This window comes from Agelaius phoeniceus, chromosome 15, assembly GCF_051311805.1.
Source record: "Agelaius phoeniceus isolate bAgePho1 chromosome 15, bAgePho1.hap1, whole genome shotgun sequence".
Classification (NCBI taxonomy): Eukaryota; Metazoa; Chordata; class Aves; order Passeriformes; family Icteridae; genus Agelaius; species Agelaius phoeniceus.
The window spans coordinates 881082-901537 of record NC_135279.1 but is presented as its reverse complement, the minus strand read 5'-3'; the positions used below and the strand labels follow the sequence as shown (position 1 = coordinate 901537).

The 20456-nt window shown below is 47.3% G+C and overlaps 1 protein-coding gene across 2 annotated transcripts in view; it reads right to left on the bottom strand.

Moving 5' to 3' along the window:
- Positions 1-290: 290 nt before the first annotated feature.
- NR3C1 (nuclear receptor subfamily 3 group C member 1) overlaps positions 291-20456 on the bottom strand; it is a 65153-nt gene continuing 44987 nt past the window's right edge. For both annotated transcript variants that reach the window (XM_054642623.2, XM_054642625.2), the window contains exons 5-9: positions 16361-16639; positions 13774-13918; positions 8309-8439; positions 5361-5518; positions 291-4489 (exon numbers count right to left, since the gene is read on the bottom strand). In XM_054642623.2, the coding sequence (XP_054498598.1) occupies positions 4337-4489; positions 5361-5518; positions 8309-8439; positions 13774-13918; positions 16361-16639 (866 nt within the window). In that variant the 3' untranslated portion in view covers positions 291-4336. The remainder of the gene's footprint in view (positions 4490-5360; positions 5519-8308; positions 8440-13773; positions 13919-16360; positions 16640-20456) is intronic.

The following is a 20456-nucleotide window of genomic DNA, read 5'->3' as shown; positions in this document are numbered from 1 at the left end:
CCCGTCCCTGCCCGCACCTGGGGAGCCCCGAGGCTTTTCAGTGCATTTTATTTCCCTCTATCACTGATGTTTGGCAGCTGCACCTGCCTTGGGAGGGAGCTTTTATCACATCCTGATGAGTATCAGACAGTTGGGAACCACCGCTGTGACAAAATACATTCAAAATCACAGAATTGAAGAGGCATTGAGGTTGGAAGGGACCATAAACTCATAGAGTTCCTCTCCTGCCATGTCAGACCCAACCCTCTCCAAGACCACAACAAAAACTCCACAAAAGCATTTTGGAGCCATTTAATGAAAAAAGCAGAATTTTATTATATGGTTTCTGTCCATTATTCGGCATTGCTGTAAATGGCTCACATTTACTGCAACTTCTGTACAGATGTGTGGCTTTGTATTACCAGAACAGCAAATTTAAATGAAAAAATAAATGTTCAACAATTCCACACAAGCTTTTACAGTCCAACATTTCACTGAGTAGGTGAAAACTACAGACTTGTTACTACAGAATTATTCAGCATGAATAAAAAACTACAACTTTTATTTTTAAACAGGAGTCACTGGTTTAATTTTTTTTTTAATGCTGTTTAAAATTGCTGTGATAAAAATAATGATTTTTTTAATAATGCCATACACTGGTATGATATAGGATTTGTCCCCAGTATATATCTTTTTGTTTAATATACAAAATAGAGTAATGACCCATCGCTGCCTCTGCTGTGGGCAGGGGGCTGGAGGTGGGGTGTTCCCACACTCTCCCAGCCTTCCCTCGGACACGAGGCCTCTGGAGAGGCCTCGACCTTCACGGAAAATTTGGTTCCTATGAGACATCGATGGCTCAGCAAGCCCTGGCTGCAGACTGGGATGGGGCAGAGCAAGCCTGGTCTGTGACCATGAATCCCAGCCTGGACCGGGTCGGAAGGGACCCTAAAGCTCCTCGATCCCCCCTGCCACGGGCAGGGACCCCTTCCACCAGACCAGGCTGCTCCAAGCCCCGTCCAGGCAGGCCCCGAACACTTGCAGGGATATAATAATACAATCTTTATAAAACCTCACTCTAAGTCATGTCCCTGAATCCTCCCTCTCTGGAGTTTGGCCGCGGGATGTTTCCCACAGCCCGTGTTCATCCAGGCACTTCCTCCTTCCCTACCTTTTCCTGTGGAAATGGCGAGGTCATTTTTCATTTTTCAGCATCGATTGGCACCGGTCCCCAGCCCCCCCGCCCCCCCGTGTCCCTGTCCCCGTCCCGGTGTCCCCCTAAGGCCATTGCGAGTCCTGAGCTGCCCCCGCCTGCGGGCGGATCCGTGCACTTTGTGATAAGGCACTGAAGGGCCAAGGCCGAGTTCTCCCTGCTTTATCCAGAGTGCAGGGACTCCCCACTGCTACACGGACCACGGATAACAGGACACGGACTTCTCACTGCTGGCTACAGCACTACGGAGTCTCACTGGTGAAGTTTAAACTGAACAGCACGTACAGGACGATTCTTCCTCCAACATCAGAGTTCCCTCTGATTCTCCTTAAATCCAGAGACTAAAAATGAATATACAGGCAAACAGACACAAGGGGCAGAGAGCCTCTCCTCCTACGTGACCGGATCTCTCACGGGGGGATCGCAGAACCCCAGAATTTGGGTTGGAAGGGATCTTAAAGCTCATCCAGTTCCAACCCCCGACTCCACCACCTGCTGGAGTTCACTGCAGTTGCTTTTGCTGGCAAAAACGACAATTTGGGGTCCCTGCACCCCGACCCGCACACGCTGTCCCCAGGCTCTGACCGAGGGCTCTGGGGATGAAAGTTTATAAAACATTCTCCAAAGAAAGAGCAGGTTTCCCCTCCCCACGACCCCCCAGCCCCACCAGTACAAACTCCTATCTGTATCGCAAACGGGCGCGGGACGATTCCCAACGACTTGGGCTGGAGGTTGTAATTAAAATCCTGACCTTTACCTATTACAAAATGTACATATTCCTTACAGATCAAAGAAGAGAGTGATTATTTTCTTTTATTAAAGATGCTATTTTACTCCAAAGTACTGAATATAGGATCTTTTTTTAATAGGTATAACATTCAAAAAGAGCTTTAAGAAAGGATGAGAATTGAGTTTCCTATTTCAGTTGGAAACCAAGGTCTGCTCAATGTAGAAATGTGTTGTGAACACCCCACGCTCTGTATTTACATATTGCTGGCACCTGGATGTGGATTATTGCCCAATTTCTAAGCTGTTTTTGCTGTCAGAGCTGTGACAGTTTTTGCAGCGGGGTCTGGTTCAGCCGTGCCTCGGGAGCGGCTCCCGACCATACAGATAGGAGTATCCCCCCCACACCAACGGGAATTGTACACAGTGATTCCATGGACACAACCCAACCCTACAAACACCCAGGGGCACAGGTTTCCCCTCTGAACAGAGCACTTCTTTGGATACCAGCACCGACAGCCCCGGTGCTGCCTCCGGCCAAACCACGCGCGACGGTTTCCACTCAGCATATCTGTGACCCCTACAAAAAATATAATTACATGTATCATGATAAAGCAATCTGTCATCTAAAAATCATCCTTATTATACACTATACAAGCTATTTTACAATCATTTAATAAATTGCTTTTAAAGCTGCAGTAGCCCTTCCCTTTTTTTCTTGGATCAGCGAATATACCGATTATACATATTTGAAACTATAACTAAATATAAAAATATATTAGGTTTTGTATTTTCTCAGACGATCTTTCTCATTTCTATTACACAAACGATCTGGCCACTTCGAGTAAAAATCAAATTTTAGAGTGGCATAGTAAATATTTCAGTTTTGAGATACAGAAAATTGTTAAGGTGCACGTAGAAAAGGCTACTACAGCTTCTAAATGTCGAAAATATCCTCATCAATGGCAACAAGGAGAAATCCACAAGGCCTATGGGAATTTATGGCACGCCAGGAATTCAATGTGAAGGGCTGCAGCCTTACAAAGACAGAAAGTTTGACGGACAACTCTAAGACCACGAACTCAGTAGCGGAGCTCTCCTGCTCTCCAGGAAAGAGGATGGAGCAGTCAGTGAAGGGTGGAGATGTGGAACTGGGTCTCTAACCAGGTGAGTTCGGAGCTGGGAGATCCATCCCAGCTGCGTGGACGAGTCCCCGGAGAGGAGGATCCCGGGATCCTACAGGAGAGCAGCCCCAGCCGCTGGGCGCACTCGCGCGTCCTCCCCTGTCCCTGGGGTCTCCAGAAACTCTTGTGTGATGGCAGCTTTAAGTGTATAGAAAACGGAGTTTCTCCACACAGAAGTAAACTTTTCTGAAGCTATGCATATTTTCCTGAAAATTTCCTGATGGGCAGTCAGGACTGATCTTCTTGGCATCAATGCAGCCCGTGACTCTTTGCGTTATGGCTGTTGCATCGTATGCAAAAATCAGGCTTCGTTTTTTTTTTCAATATATAAAATAACCTGCTCATTTACATCCAGTTAGGACTGGGTTAATTTTCTATGAATCTGCATATCCAACGCTTTTGCAATGTACCAAAAGGATTCGTTTCATCTGGATCTACTGAAATGAGATTTGAGAGTGTTCTCCCACCCACCCGGGCCCTTAGAAAAAACCCAATTTTTATGGCCACTTTGCCAGTTGAAATCATTAGGTTAGAAAAGCCCAACCCAGTTTCACATGAATCTACTTGAGTATTTACTGTCTAGAGGTCATTTAGGAAAGCTACGAGCTGCCCCACCTTAAAAAACCAGCTGTACAATAGGCATCTTGAAGTATTACAAAAAAATTATGTAAGAAAAAATGAACAAGCCGAGTTCACGGTATATAAAGTTAAAGGAAATTGCTAAAACCAGACAGTAATAGCTATAAAAGGCACAACTTCCCTTTTCTGATATACACTTGTAAACTTTCTTCAGGTTACATGCATAAACCAAAATACTACCTTAACTTTAAAAAAAAAAAATCCAAAACACTTTACTAAAATAAAAAAAAAAAGCCTAAAAAATTGTCTCCAGCCAACTGCAGCAATTAATTAATTAATTAGCAGAATGTTCGTAACAGCCTCAGAGCTTGTCACTGGTGGTTTGATGCATCCAGGGATGGTGCACGAGGGGAGAGAGAAAATTTCTGCCAAAACCACGATTTCTTTTCCTTTCCTTTCTCCCCAATCCTTCCCCCAACACGAGAAATCCGCTGCTTCTCCAGCCTAACTCTTGGCCCTCTGTAAACCACATGTAGTGCATAATTACAAAAGAAACACCTGCGAGGACAAAAGGAACAAGTTCTGTAGGTTTTCTCTTTACAAAACAAAGCTATCGTGTGACGGTTTCTTAAGGCAACCCTTTGTGTTAAGGCAGTCACTTCTGATGAAACAAGAGCTTCTTGATATTTCCATTGGAATATTTTGGTATCTGATTGCTGATGATTTCTGCCAACATTTCTGGGAACTCAATACTCATGGATTTATCCAAAAATGTCTGGAAGCAAAAGCTCAGAAGATTTTCAACCACCTACGAGTGACAAGACAAAGAATTACTTGCAGATGAAGACGCTCAGAGAACATCCACCTCCCTCCTCCCCAGCTCCTGCCCACAGGATGGGGCTCAGGCAAGACGTGCACAGGAATCCTCATTTAGTTCATTAATTATTGTCTGTGGCACTCTGATACAAACCAACCAAACAGACTGTGCAAGGCTCTACAAACGCTGAGGAGATTCGGTACCAATTCCCATTCCAGCAGATAAATAACACACACATGGATAAGCTAAATGAGATCTTTCCAGGTGCTTGGTACAGTTACAAGAAAAAAACAGTAATTCTGAGGTCTCAAAGTTACCCTTGTCTTAAACACTGCTTTGTGCTACATGTGTAATTAGAATTAAACTGCCAAAGGAGACGGTCTGAATTGGAAATTCCTTCAAAATTAGATCATTGCTAACACCACACACACTGCTGAAGCATTGTTCTAATAGAATTTCAAACTATTCCATAAACTCTTAACTTCTTGGGCTCTGAGGTAAGACTGTTTTTAAATGCCACATTTCTGCTCCTACTGCAAAGTCAGTTACAGCTCCTGAGCTCCTCCTTTTTAAAGCAATGTAATTTAAAAAATGGCAGAGACTGAAAATGAGATTAATTATACAATTAATTGCTGTGGATTGCACTGCAGAGGCAGCCTGAGAGGACCACGTTCAAGGCTCTCAATCTGCCTTTCGTGAGACAGCAGAGGAGCATGACCTCCTCCTCCTCCTCCTCCTCCTCCTCCTCCTCCTCCTCCTCCCCGATATTCGTCCCTTTAAATAAAAAGAGCTGGAGGAGCTCGCTGTCCCCGCCCCAAACGTATTTCTCTGGAATGCCTGCAGCATTCCTGTCAGGACTTACATCATGCATAGAGTCCAGCAGTTTAGTCAGTTGATAAAATCGCTGCCAGTTCTGGCTGGAGTTCCCTTCCCTCTTGACGATGGCCTTGCCCAGCTCCTTGATGTACGTCATGCGGATCTCCTCAAACAGGGACTGGCTCTTCAGGCCCTCCTTGGGAACTGCAACATGGACACCCACCTTTACAACACTGCCAGACTCAACTGGAACATGGTTTAAGCTCTCTTACATTAGTTACACAGAGAGGGAACTGTCATCAGGAGCTGGAGTGACAGGACAAGGAGCAAGAGGGGAAATTTAGGGTAAAATAGGGATTTCTTCCCTGTGAGGGTGGGCACAGGGTGCCCAGAGAAGCTGTGGCTGCCCCTGGATCCCTGGAAGTGTTTAAGGCCAGTATGGAATAAGATGAGCTTTAAGGTCACTTCCAACCCAAACTATTTTGTGATTCTATAAAAATGAGCAAAAGGAAAAGGACTTGGACTGACTGAAATGACAGCAGAGAGACAAGGAGAGAGCAGGATGGGACAGTGACCAGCTGAACACAAAGCACAGGCCTGCTGCAAAATAGAAAATAACCTCCAGAGGTATACCACCCAAAAACAGCAGGAGGGGAACTGGACCTTGGAGGCAGCAACAGCCAGCCCTGGAAGCACCTGATGGAGAAGCACCAGGGCTGGAGCTGCTGTGTTCTCCAGCCCTGGGGAAATGTGACATTAGGAAGGTTCCTTAAAAATTCTGCGTGCCCAGGGAAGAGCAAGGGCAGGATCACAGGATGGCTTGGCTTGGAAAGGATCTTGAAAGATCATCTGGTTCTGAGCCTCCTGACATGGATCAAGTAACAGGGCAAGGCAGCGACAGACTGGACAACAAACACTGCACCAGCCATGGGAAACTGGGCATGGCCACAGCTGGTTTGGGACAGGGCTGGGCAGGTGAGGAGCTGGGACAGAAACCCAGAGCCTGGGGATTCCAGCCCAGGTGGAGCCCCTGTGTCAATCTCCTCCTGTGGGGATGGTCCTTCCACAGGCCAAGGACCAACCCAGGCAAATGGAGCACGGGGACTCCAGAGGTCCCTAAGGTGCTGCCCTTGAGGCCTCTGATCATCTCGGGGAAGTGAAAGAGCTGAAGACAGAGAAGAGCTGAGACAAAGGTGGCCAAAAGCAGGACAGCAGGACAGAGGCCACAGAGCACATTCCCTTCCTTAGGAAATCCAACCTTCCCTGCACTGTCAGCATCTGAGAGATTCTGGAATAAAGTCTCTTGTCTGTCTTGCCTACACAGGAGATGAAGCCTGTCAACTGTTTCAATATTTCACATGGAAAAGGTCTCTGAGCTACGTCTGTGTGTGAGCTGCAAGTCTAGACCTGTGTGGGATTCCTGTTTTACTCCTCCTCCTCTCCTCTTGGAAAACTCAACACAGAAACACAATAAACAAATTCAAATTGTCAAGTTGTGGACTAAAGGGCTATAGAAATTTCAGCTATTCAATTGCAGAAGCTCCCTGATGTACCACTGACACAATGTATGTACTTGGCAAAATGAAGATAAATTGTCTCCCACTGGAAATGGAGTGGAGAGGCCTCTGGGCAGTGCCAGCCCCTGCCCTGCTGCTGGGGGGCTGAGTCCTGCCAGTGCTGCCTCCTCACCACTTCTGCCATGGAAATTTCTCCGTGGAAATTTCCAGCTCCTGGGAGGAAAGCTGGCCTACACCACACCCGAAACACTTGAGGAATTTTCGGGAGAGATTTCAGAATCAAACAGGAACTGTTTGAAATCTGCAGCTTCAGGGAAGTTTTAAGTTCCTACAAAGCCCACGGCCATGAGAGGCTGAAAGTTTCCTCTGAAAAGAGCCCTTGTGCAGCTCTGGGCTTGGCAGCGAGGCAGGGCTGGGCACTGCCAGGCTGGTGGGGCACTGGCCATGGCACCCTCACACTGCCCACACCCACCAGCCCCTGCCCTGACAGGGGAGCAGTGCTGGGGCTCCCAATCCTCCTGCTCCTACCCAGAAAAAAAACCAAGGTGAACAAAATCTCCTTTCTCTATGAGAACCAATGCTATTATTCACTGGAAACATTAAAGATAAGGAATGTTTACACCTTCAGTGTAATAAACTAAATAATATTTACTTTTCATCACATTTCAGGTCCCTTCCAAGCCAAGGCACCTGATGAGGATGATGCACAAGTACCAAAGCCTGTTGACAAATCTTCACTTGCTCTGCTGCTACCTTTCAAAGCTGTTGGCACCTCTGTCACTGCTCTGAAGCAAAGCCCTCGTGCCAGGCAGGAGCAGGAACACATCAGTGCCTGCCTGAGCAGCTCCCTGGGGATCCTGTGAGTGTGGGATGGGATGGATGGGATGGGGTGGGATGGGATTTCCCAGGACACAGAGGCTGTGCTGGAGTGAGGTGCCCAGCTCACAGCCACCCCAGCACACTCACACACACTCACACACACTCACACCCATCCCAGCACACTCACACACACTCACACACACTCACACCCACCCCAGCACACTCACACACACTCACACACTCTTTTTCTCTCTCTCTCTTTGCCCTGTGAGTCCCTGGATTGCAGCTGAGCCTGGGCTGAGCTCAGACCCTCAGGGACCTCCAGCCCCACGGGGCAGGGGAGAACAAAGTCATTGGCTACCACTGATATCAACAGAGGGGAAAAACAACACTGTGAAAGGTATTTACAGATTTACACTTGTATTAGGTTAGTTTATTTCTGTATATTGTAAAAACATTATTTTTGCCACTGCCCTTTGAACTTCCATGCAGCACAGACAGAATTTACTAAGCTGTGACTTGTTTAACTCCAGCATATCCTACCTAAAGATAAAACCAGCATGTAGCATACTGTACAAATCTATCTCACAATACCTACTGCAAATCCACCACATACTTGTGAAGAAGCAAAAAGCTTGGTATTGAGCTGTTCACCTACTTGTAGAGAGGAGAAGCAAGGTCTTCATGCAGAGATACTCCTCGTAGGAGACCTGGAGGCGGGACAGCTCTCGGGCCACCATGAGCATGTGTTTGCATTGTTCATACATACATGGGAGATTCATCCTCTGCCTGAGGAATAAGAGCACAGGAATTAGTGCCATGTCTGGCTATCTGCACACTCTGGTCTGGTTTTCCACGCTGCAGGTGAGGAGCTGTGAGTGAGCCAGGCACAGCAAAGGAGGCTCCGTTCCCAGCGTGTCCCTGCAGCTCTGCCTTGGTGGCACAGATCAACGCTGGCCCGAGGGCAGGAGGAGCCCTGTGGCACCCTGAGCAGCAGGGCCTTTACAAAGGGAGCCTGTCTGCACAGGGACTCAGCAGCAAGCTCTGCTCTCAGCAGCCCCAGCACCAGTGTGGCACAGACACCAAGCTCAGCCTGAGCTCCCTGAGCCCGGCGGTCCCAGAGTCTCTCATGTTCCCAGGGAAACACGATGGAGTGCCACACTAGAGATGGGATTTCTCTAATTCTTTCAGTGCCTTTGAAATGTGCACCTAATTTAATGCATGTTTATGCATTTAGGAGTGTCTTCCTGTAACTCCTCAGTTTTCAAAGTGACTTTATCCTTGTGCCCATCTGTGTTCCTGAAGCAGTGACCAGCAATGCAATTAAACTTCATTATCTCTGTACTGTAATAAACTTGTTTCTAACCATAAATGGAAAATCATGTTGACAAGCAAAGGCAAATCTTGGAATCAGAATAACAAACATTATGTTTTTGTATATTTTTTTTCCGATTTCAATGAAGCCTTGCATCAAGACAGGAACTGCTTTTATCTAATACCTCATCTGACACAGCAATCTTGCTTATCTGTGCTCTTACAGCTGGTTACTGTGAATATTGCAGAATTAGTTTTGAGTGGGAAATGAAGAACAGACTAATTCTGAACAGTGTAAGACAGATTTACGATTTTCCATGGGTTTTTGTAGAGAAAAGAAAAGCAAAATAACTCCATGCAATGAGTACACAATCTCTCTGCAGTGATGCCAGCACCTCATTTTTTGTTAATAACATGTCACATTTCCTTGGTATCACCTATACAGCATTATAATCTACACAGAGACAAAATGGGATCGCTGTGGGAGTTACGAGTAAGATTTGGTTATGAAACAATAATTCCTCCAAAGTTTTCCATTCTCTCTCCTAGACCTTCAGAAGGATTATACAATGTTCCCTCACAATCACTCTGGGAAACCCTGAGTGGAAACAGGGTTTGCCCATTCTCAAGGTGCAAAAAGCAGGAGGAATCCTGATGGCTTTTGAAAGAAACACAAACTACTGAAACTGCATGAAAGCAGACTAAGCACTAGGGTGAAACCCCAGCATTCCCAAATGCAGCTGTTGGACAATTCCTTCCACACAGAACTGGGCCACGTGTGGCACTGCCCCAGCCCTGCAGCTGTGGGCACTGAGAGCAGCCCAGACACCCCTTGCTCCACCAGCAAGGAGCAGCAGGGCACACGAGGTGATGCTGCATGACACAGGAGCCAGGCCCTGCTGGGCTCTGGGATGCTTCTCAGGGCACTTGGCACAGAGCCACCCCTTGGCCAGGTGGCAAACCCTGTCCTGGCCCCTCTGGGCTGAACCAAAGGGCATCTCACACATTTCAAATTGAGTAATTTAAACCCATTCTCTGCCAGGGCTCAGCAGTTTTCCTCATGTAAAACTGTGTCCACTTCTGGGCAGAAGGTTAAAATAAACATGATGAAAGGGGTCAGCCTGTTGTTTGTTTCTGCCTGCTGGGAAGGCGAGCCCATGCAGGAGGCTGAGGATGCAGAGGAAGGCACAGAGATTTGGGCAGGGCCAAGGCTACACAAGCTGCAGCTCCCAGAGCACAGGAGCAGCCACGGCCCCCATGGCCAGTGACAGAGCACAAGGGGGTGATTCACCAGCCTGTCCCAGGTCCCAGCGCTGGCACAGCTCTGGGAACAGCTCCCAGCCAGCCCCATCCTGGCCAGGGCACATCAGATGATCTCAGCTGGCACAGGGAGCTGTCCTGGGGACACAGGCGGGACAAGGGCAGGGCTCAGGGCTCTGCCCGCTCAGATCCCAGCTGCCCTCCCTGCACAGGGCACTCACCAGCCCCAGAGATCCCACACAAAGCAAGGAACCCTTCATGGGGTGCTCAGCTCATGGAACAGACACAGAGCTGGACAGGACAGCACACATCTGCCTTGCCAGGGCACCACCGCTGAGCAGGCTGCTCCAGCTGACCCCCCCTTGTCCCCTCAATGCCCACCCCAGGCCTGGACACGGGGGATGGACACGGGGATGGACACGGGGATGGACACGGGGATGGACACAGGGATGGACACGGGGATGGACACGGGGATGGACACAGCAATGGGCACAGTAATGGGCACAGGGATGGGCATGGGGATGGGCACAGGGATGTACAGAGGGATGGACATGGGGACGGACAAGGGGCTGGACACGGCAATGGACACAATGATGTACAGGGGATGGACACAGCAATGGGCACACCAATGGGCAGAGGCATGGACACAGCAATGGGCACGGGGATGGGCACAGGGATGGGCACAGGGATGGACACAGCAAAGGACACAGCATGGGCACAGCAATGGGCACAGCAATGGGCACAGGGATGGACACAGCAATGGACACAGCAGTGGACACAGCAATGGGCACAGCAATGGGCACAGCAATGGGCACAGGGGCCAGGGAAGCACGGCAGGGATTCTGCACTGCTCTGAGTTTCCCAGCTCAGCAGAGCTGCACAGCACCAAGCAAACACCAAACCCCAGCAAACAAGATGCTGCTGTTCTGAGAAGCAGATGGCACCGACTCCACTGAAGGAGTTACAAAAGAAAAACTTCGGGGAAAGAGGGAACTGACAAAGCACTGCTTACAAAACTGACCTCACTTGTTGTTGTGCTGCTCGCAGCCAGCAGCACAGCCACCCTGCATGGCACATGAGAGCAGGAGGACAAACGCGTGACCTCACTCCTCCCAGCAAGCAGCTACAGTGACGAGCACAGCCCAGAGACAAAATCCTGGGGCCCAGGACTTCCAGGAACTTGTGTCCCCAGCTGGACAGCAATTAAATGGCATCTGCTACTCGAAGAACACCACTGTGCTCTGCCACTGTGCTCACTGTAATTTTGGGCACCCTGTGACATACCCAGAGGACGAAAGCTGAGACAGAAGCAGTGCCAGCTCCAGCAGGGCATGTTTTCAATCACAAACTGGGGAAACAGTTATACAATACTGCAAAATCACAGGTTTAAACCCTTTCCAAGTACTAAATAATGGCCTAAAGCCTAAGATTTATTCAGCTGCCAAACTTTTCAACAGCTTGAATCAAGTTTCATGTGTATGTGTATAAAAACACGTATAACATATATAAAATTGCCAGCTACTATGGACATACCTCCATAAAAATAAATAAATTATAGGAGTACAGACGTAAAAGTGGAATATTCAATAAATATTAAATTTTTAGGAGAAGACTGAGCAAATGACTAATATGCCAGTTTAAAACATAAGAAGAGAATTTAATCCTCTTTCCTACCACAGACTCTGAGCTAGTGGATGTTGCTGCTCCATGTAAGTAGCAGCAAATACACAGGAACACACTGGGCAGGGCTGGCACAAGGATAAATGCACCAAGGACTGATGCTGCTCAGATGCTTGAGCAGATACATGAGGCTAAAGAAAGCCTAATTAATCCCATAAAGAAATCAATCAATAACTGCAGTTATGTCCAACTGAACCACCAAGCCTTCTTGGAGTTTCCCTTGGTGAAGCTGAAGACATTGAACTCTACTGAACAAGGGGGTGAGTCCTGAAAGCTCAGGAACAGAATAAATGGTTTCTGAACCCCCTGTAAAAGCCCAAGGGAGTTGAGCAGGAGCAGCTGCCCTCCCTGCAGCCCTGGCAGTGTCCCCAGCTGCAGCCCCAGCCCAGCCTCAGCTCAGCTCCCCAGTGAACACAAACCCAAACCCCAGGGATTTATTTTTGTCTGCCTGCCCACAAGGCCTCCCTGAAGGGCTCTCACGTCTCCCTTGGTGCTTGTCAGGTTCTACCCCGAGGTGGCTCTGTTTTATTGAGGGATGGGACATAAAAAGTTACGACCAGAGAGTTTTATGGAGAACCTGTAGCTCACTGGAAGGAGCTGCAGCGCTCTCAGGCAGCTCAGTGTTTTATTGAAAACAAATGTCACTCTGATCTACGATTCACCAAACTGTAGCTGGAAGGAATTTGGGAACCACTGTTTGCTGTAACAATATTACCCTTTCGTTTCTGGGGGTTTTCAAGAGTTCCAACACCTAGCAGTGAAGCTCTGTGGTTTTGACCCACTGATAAAACAGCAGGAGACCTCTGACTTACAGTAAATTAGCTGTTATTGCACTTAGTGACAACATCAATTATTTCAATTCCACCATATAGAGACTATTCTACTCCAGGGACACATTCTTAGCACTTTAATAAACACAAGGACACAGATGGGCCCTCACCTGCCATCTCCTCCTCAGCTTTTTTTAAAAAAAAATATTATTATGAGGCAATGATTACAGTTTATAAAAGCCTGTATAAATATTTACAATAAAAAAGCAAGGGAATAAATAAACATGAACTATAAATCGCTGATTCTACAGAAAATGTAACAATTATTATATTTTTTTAAAACACAGAAAATATTTGGGAGATCGGATTTTGAAGTGAAATAGGACCAAAAATATTAAACTGTGCCAAAGCCGGCTAAAAGTTCTGATTCCATATCAAAACCAGAAAAGAGACACATGAATAAGATCCAACCACCTCAACAATCTCAAATTTCCTCTTCCCCTCTTCCACAGCACAGAATTACTGCACAACACAAGCCTGGAAAAATACAAGGAAAACGATGTGTGGTGCAAGAAAATATCTGTTCAAACATTCCACCAAATTCAGCTTGGCTTGAACGTTGACAACAAAGTTCAACAAGAAAATGTAAATCAGGCAGGTTGTTCCATCCTTAACCTTGTCTTTTCAGCCCTAATCCCATCAGACCAGACAGAAATGTTTCACTCTGGCAAACTCCGAGGGCCATATTGCCACTCTGATACACTAAACAGACAGAGCATTATGCAATTTGCCAAACTTTGCTCTCCATCCCAGGCATATTTTTAGCTGTGACTGTGTTGGCTCTGATAAAATGAATGATTCTAGTGAATGGTGCAGGAACAGTCACAATATGGAATGTTAAAGCACAAACACCTCCCACAAAAACTTCTGGATATAAATACACTTAATATCTCAATTACCTTCCGTTTGACTTAGTGGGAAACGCTAAGCAAGCTGCTGGAGAAATCCAGGGGGGAAGGAGAGGTGCTGGGGGTGTCTGTGAGCCCTGAGCAGCCCCCACCCACCCCAGGCCCAGCCCAGCTCTGGCAGCTCCACTCACTCGTTAATGATCAGGTCTGGAGCAAAGCACAGCAGGTTGCCATTGGACTGCTTGTAGGATCTCCAGCCTAAAGCAAAAGCCATCAGGAACATCCAGGAGTACTGCAGAAGGGTCATTTGGTCATCCAGGTGCAAATTTCGGAAACCTGGGGAAATACGAATGGAGGGGGGATCAGGGGTCAGTTGCAAAAAAAAGCAACAAAGGACAAAAAGGTTGCATGGCTTGGAAAAGGAGCAGGGTTATGAGCAGCACAACTGCTGTGCTATCAGTGCACAGGTACCACAGGGAGTAAAAGAGACGTAATATTAAAAAAATCGCAGTAGATGTGTGTGTGGTTATCTGGAGCTGATGGTCAGGCAGATACATCACAAAGGCAACAATAATAGTTCACATACACTGTAATTCACTGGGCTGCCTTCCAAAAATAACAGGGTTAGCTCCTTTTCACAAGAGCAGCCTGCTAGACAATAAATGATTTAATATCAAGTGTTGTTCTTATTCAACAACAATTGCACACTGAACCTACAAAATAAGCACTGCACTGGTTACCAGCATGAACTGCTTCTAATCTCACATGTAGCATGAACAGAGCCAACTGAACAGGGAGGAAATGAGTAAAACCTGGCAACTGGTTCCTCAAAGAGTCTGAAAATGCCACCAGCTTTGGATCTGCAGCACCAGCTCATATCAGATCCAGCCTACACTTACCAAGAAACCATCGTGCCATACGGAGCCATTATTAGAACCTGAATACAAGTTGATTTTATCTATTTTTATTAAGCATCTGACATCTAAAGGGCTCATAACATCTGAAGAGCTGCTTCCTGAAGCTGTTCCAACAGACAGAGCCAGTGGATGAACGTGTTACTAACTTGGTGGGTCTGAACACAGCCCCTGGCTTTGGAGCCACCAGCAATGACCAGCTTCTGCCTCCACATTACAAAAAAGAGGGTTTCAAAGTGATTCCAGCCTTTCTGGGTCAAACCTTGAAATGTGTGCTCAAACCCTCCCCAGGAAAAGGTTATTTTGAAATCCCAGCTAAAGGGTTTGGCAAGGAATGCTGGCGTGCTGTCAGCATGGCTGATGGGCTACAACAGGAGCAGGATATACAAATTAAACACTCATGAGGAACCACCTCAGCAAACAAAAGAAAGGAGATAAAAATGATAAGAATAGTTGCTATTAATGTAGCTATTAAAGAGAAGATTGGCATTTTCATTGAGAGCATAAGCTCTAACCTGAAGGGTTTGGCTAATTACAAACATCTCTGCTCAGCAGAGATGATGAACAGAGAAGTGTTTTATAAAATGGAATCTAAATCTGGATCTGGGAATACCAGATGGTCTCCCAACAACCTGTCCCAGAAGGAAGTGTGTGCATGTGAGCCTCTCCTGGAGCAGACTGAGCTAATTCAGCACAAGTGCCCAGTGCAAACAGCCCTGACACAGAATGCCAGAATCACTGAGGTTGGAAAAGTGCCCCAAGATCACCGAGTCCAACCTGCCCCACCTTGCCCACCAGACCCCACACGATTCTCCAGTCACATCTCTGCTGGACATGGATGTATTTGACTTTTCCAGCCTTTCTTTCTCACTGTTAATTTATTTCCCCTGCTCAAAGAGACACAGTTATGACTCATAAATCTCATTATCAGGCTTTTTTCTTTTTTTTTGGCAGACCTGTTCTGTGATGTTATTTTTGGGCAACCTATGCGTCATGGAGGTGTTTTTGCCAGGGATTTTGAGAACAGGTAGTGAAGAGCACTGACAGGGGTGAGAGGGAGATAAACACTGGGCTTTGTTCTGTAGGAACAAACATCTTCAGCTCCTCTTGGCCCTGGCCTCTCCAAGACAGATACCACGGGTCACGTCCAAGGCTGAGATCTGACATTCCTTCTTCTGTGTCTCACTGCATCTTTAGGTGGGAGCCAGAACAGCAGCAAACCTCCCTCCTAGCCCAGGTAAGAGTCAGTTTGAGCAGAGCTGGAGAGAAAGTAACTCCTTGGCTTCTACCCTGGAGCTGGACAGTGAGGGGGAGTCAGAAGAGACCCACCCATGAATGCAGACCCAGTGAGCCAGCACAGTGATGTTGGGCTGCAGAAGTCAAGAGAACCTCATTGCTAAAAGCATTCAAAAAATAATTTAGTGCCCAGAGCAGCTGTTGCTGCCCCTGCATCCCTGGCAGTGCCCAGGGCCAGGCTGGACAGGGCTGGGAGCAGGGGAAGGCTGGGACAGGGGAAGGTGTTCCTGCACTGGGTGGGCTTTTAGGTCCTTCCAACCCAAACCATTCTGGCATTCTGTGAATCTGAGGTGGAGACAGAGCTAATACAAACAGCTCTCTGTAATACTTTTACAACAAATACCCGTTTAAGTAAGAATTTCAATATTCAATGGTCAGAGTGAATAAATTAACCTAGTTTGTGGCAAATAAATGATTGCATCTCTAATTTTTTCCACTTTTCTGCTGTGGAAGCACCTGAGCCGTGAAGAAGCCCCAATACCACCAACAGTTCCCGTGCACAGCTTTGAGGGCAGATTTAGGCTCAGCAGGAAGCCTGCAGGCAGCACCCCCCGTGCCTGTGCCTCACCTGGGATTGCCTTTGCCCACTTGACCGCAGCGACCACCTGGCGGCCGCCCAGCATGTTGAGGGTGGAGAGGATCCTCCAGCTGGAGTCGGGCAGGGAGCTGTCGTAGCCTGAGTAGAGCACCTCGGGCTCGATGACCTCGAGCAGGGACACCAGGGTGGGCGTCAGCTGCGGCAGCGAGGCGGGCACGATGCTCTTGCTGCCGGCCGCCTCCGGGGCCTCGCGCGCGCCCGCCGCGCCGCCCTGCTGCAGCCCCTTGATCTTCTTCTTGGTCTTGCGGGCTGCAAAGGGTGGGGAAGGCGCAGGTGAGGGCTGGAAATGGCCACCCTGAGATAAACACAGCAGAGGAAACGCTGCTCTCCCGCCCCCACAGCTGGCAGCAGGGCAGCGGAACCTGCGCGGCGGCAGCGCTTTGCAAAGCCAGGAATTTCACACGCGTTCCAAGCAAACTTCCAGAGAAAATAATACCTCACATTTTAATAAAAGTCACATTTATGCCAATGCTTCAAAATGCCCAGTTATGTCTGCAGGTACCTTACGAGGCTGACCCTAAAATGCAAGGGTGACCCTAAAATACAAGGCTCAATTCCATCACTGGAAATATCTGCAGGACTGCACACTTTAAAGGTTCCTTTAAATAGCAAACATAGAAACTAGGCAAAAGAAAGGAAAAAAAAAATATTTAATGGGTAAGAAGTTACTGGATCTCTCGAGCCAGGGAAAACGTTTTTTTTCTAAAATGCTGGGCAGGAGGAGCTTTTTCTCTTGCCAGCTCTCTTGCATATAAATCACTGCTGCGTAATTAAACCATAAAACTCATTCGCCAAATAAATAAAACATCACACAGAGATGTTAACTGTAAACTACAAAAAGTTGGAGCAACAATTTTATTAGCATCTTGTCCCTAATGGAGTCTCCTGCTTGGCTCTGGCTCTCCTGGATGCAGGCGGCCACACGGAAGGAGCTCCCTCTTTAACAGGGACCAAAGGAGCCCAGCTCCCTCCCTGGGTGCCTCAGTTCATCAACTGATTTCTGCTCTGGAGCTCCTGACATAAATCTGTAGCCCATAAAAGCATCACGTAGCGTGGTCGTGCATTCCAGGTCCCTCCTGAGCTGTTCAGGATCCCTGAGCACCCAAAAGGCACCGAGGCTGCAGTGGCAGCACCCAGATCCCCCTCCTGGGCCCTGGCTGCAGCAGAGCCTCCAGAACCAACTGCCAAAGACAAGGAATCCCCTACAGACCTTGTACAAACTGCATTTTCCCAAAGTTCTGTAGACTGGCCACATGTGCCAAGCCTGCCATGAGGGAATAGCAAGAGTTGTTTCCTTGGAGCAAAGAGCTTCTTGTTATTCTCATCCCAATTTTGAAATGGCTGCTTCAAAATCCTTTTCTATTCTGGCTTTTTTTGCCCCATTATCCGTGTTCTGAAGAGCAAATGAACTGCTTTGACTTAAATTTAGAAGCACATGCCTTCAGCTTCCTGCAGACACCTGGATGGAGCATTTCCAGCCCAGAAAGCCTGATAAAATTATAATCAAAATAAACACATCTGATAAGAGAAATTATTATGCAAGAATTTTTATCAGGCTGTTACCAGTCCTGACTTAGATATATAGCTGTACCTCACAAAAAAAAAGAAAAAAAAGAAGGTTGAGATAATGTATTTCTCTGCAATTAATTTTCAATAATAAAAATACCACTAATTTAAAGCCAGCTCCTTAGGGCACCTTACAGGAGATAACCCCCGCAGATAAACTCAGCATGGAGAGAAAAGCATCCAAGATTTTCTGTTCAAAACAAACAAACCCCCCCAAGCCCCAGCCTCCTGCAGTCTGGCATCCACCAGGCTGCAGAGGCTTCCTCCTCCTCCCTGCCTGGGGGCAGATGGCCCCAGCACCTGAGCCAGGTGGGACAGGGACCTGCCACCACCCCCACGGCCACCAGGCACTGCCCCCCTCCACTGGCAGCCAGAGCCAGCCCGCTGCAGGCAGAGCAGGGCAAAGAACTGGAAAAAAATAAAAATTCCTCAAAAAATTGAAATAAATTCCGAGCGAAGACTGCAGAAAAAACTAATTAATTGCCAAGTTTAACTGTAAAATGCAGCATGAAAAGCCAAAAAAATTATGAGGCCGTTTTTTTACAGGCATAAAACTTAACAATAAATCTTTTCTTCCAGCACATCACAAAGAGAGAGGGTGCCAAGGAACACCAATTAACGGTGGGAGCGGAAATGAGAACTCAAGGAAATAAAGGCTGCAGTACAAAATATCATCTTTGTGCTGTGTAAATCTCTGGTACCTGCAGCTTGACAGTTTGATGTTTTTCCAGTCCCCCAGGCCCCAAAAACCATGCAATAGAAAAAAAGAAAGTTCCAGAAAAGGATGATATGCTGGGCCAAAAGGACGACTGATGGACCTGAGGTCTTTTCCAATCTTAATGATTTTATGGTAAAAAACACAAATAGAAAATTATCAAGTGACTAGAAAGAGCCACTTTTAACTCAGGACAAGAATGGGTCAATTAAAATACTGCACGATAGAATGAATGAATGAATTAATTAATTTAAAAATAAGTTCATTTTCTACCCAATACCTAACAGTGAGATCCACTGTAGGCACCAGAAACTGGGAGAAACCCAAAACAGGCCAGGCTCCTGGAAAAGCCCAGCAGGAAGTCAGGAGGGTGCAAGGGGCCCAAGGACTGATGGGCTGGACACTGGGGTCTCTTCTGAACATTCACTGGTTTGCTACAGCCACTGTTTATGCACTGGGGATGCAGCTGGGGGCTTTTCCAAAAGAAATTACTGCCTAAAAAACACGCAAATTTAATTCTCTTTTGAACAACAGTCGTTCCTAAACTGTGACCCTAAAATAGACAAGATAAACTAGATTTTAGTCTGTTCTGCACTTTATGCTGCCTCCCAGTTTGCTTTTCTGCATGACCACTTCTCCATCTGTTCAGATCTGTCCCAAAAATCCTTGTTTTCAGGGCGTTTTTCACCCTTTCACACTACTCTGGGTTCTTCCATTTTGTGCTCCTGAGTTTCTAGGTTCCTTTTTCCTCTCAGCCACAAAAGCTTCCCTCTCCCCAGCCAGGAGAAGCCCAGGAGAAGTGGTGCTGTGTCCTGCTGAGGGAGGCTGGGAGCACAGGAGGGAGGCTGTGCCACCACAGGCACCAGTCTGTGCTTCATTGATCTCTTTAACTTATCACTTCCACCTCACCAAGGATGTTAGCTCTGACTGAAATGAAATTCTGTTCATCCTTGGAGCTGACAAATACATCTTTGACATTTTTATTTTATCTGACAATTTTGATCACACACGTACCACCAGGATAACTGCTCTAGTAAGTGCTGCGTTAATCTCTGCTGCTCAGGGAAAAATAGCAAACATAAAATGAAGCTGACACTAATAAAAGTGCTTTATGCAATTTTACAAGTGCCGCTAAATCTCTGGTTGATGTGGCCTTCAGATTCTCAGGAGTCATTCAGGACTCAGCAGAGGACAATGATGTGGTGGTCTGTTAAATTTAACCAACGCTTTCTAGAGAGATTTTGTCAGACATTTAAGAAGTATCCACAGGATGAACAGAAGTATTTCAATTTTCCTCAGCCAGAAGATGCAATCCCCATTCCCATCCCTGTCCATGGTCTCAGAGCCAGGTCACTCAGACAGCACACCCTCCCACAGGTGTTACCCCTCCCTCCAGGTGTTCTCCAAGAGTTCTGCTGTCCCACATTCCATGAAAAAGCCACGAGACCGACGTGCTGAGAGGGATGAAGAACAACCCCTGTTTGTGTGCGCGCGCCTCACTTGTGCTGGACACCCAGGGCCAGCAAGTGAGCACAGACAGGAGAAGGTTCAGCACAAGCCCTGCTGTGTCTCCTTACAATGCCCAGAGAATGCAGCAGCAGAGAATGCCCCAGCAGTTCCCCAGAGTTTCCCCAGCAGTTCCCCAGAGTTTCCCCAGCAGTTCCCCAGGTAGCTGCCCCAGCAGTTGCCCCAGGAGCTCCCCAGTAGTTGCCCCAGCAGTTCCCCAGCAGCTGCCCCAGCAGCCCCAGCAGTTCCCAGCAGTTCCCCAGAGTTTCCCCAGCAGTT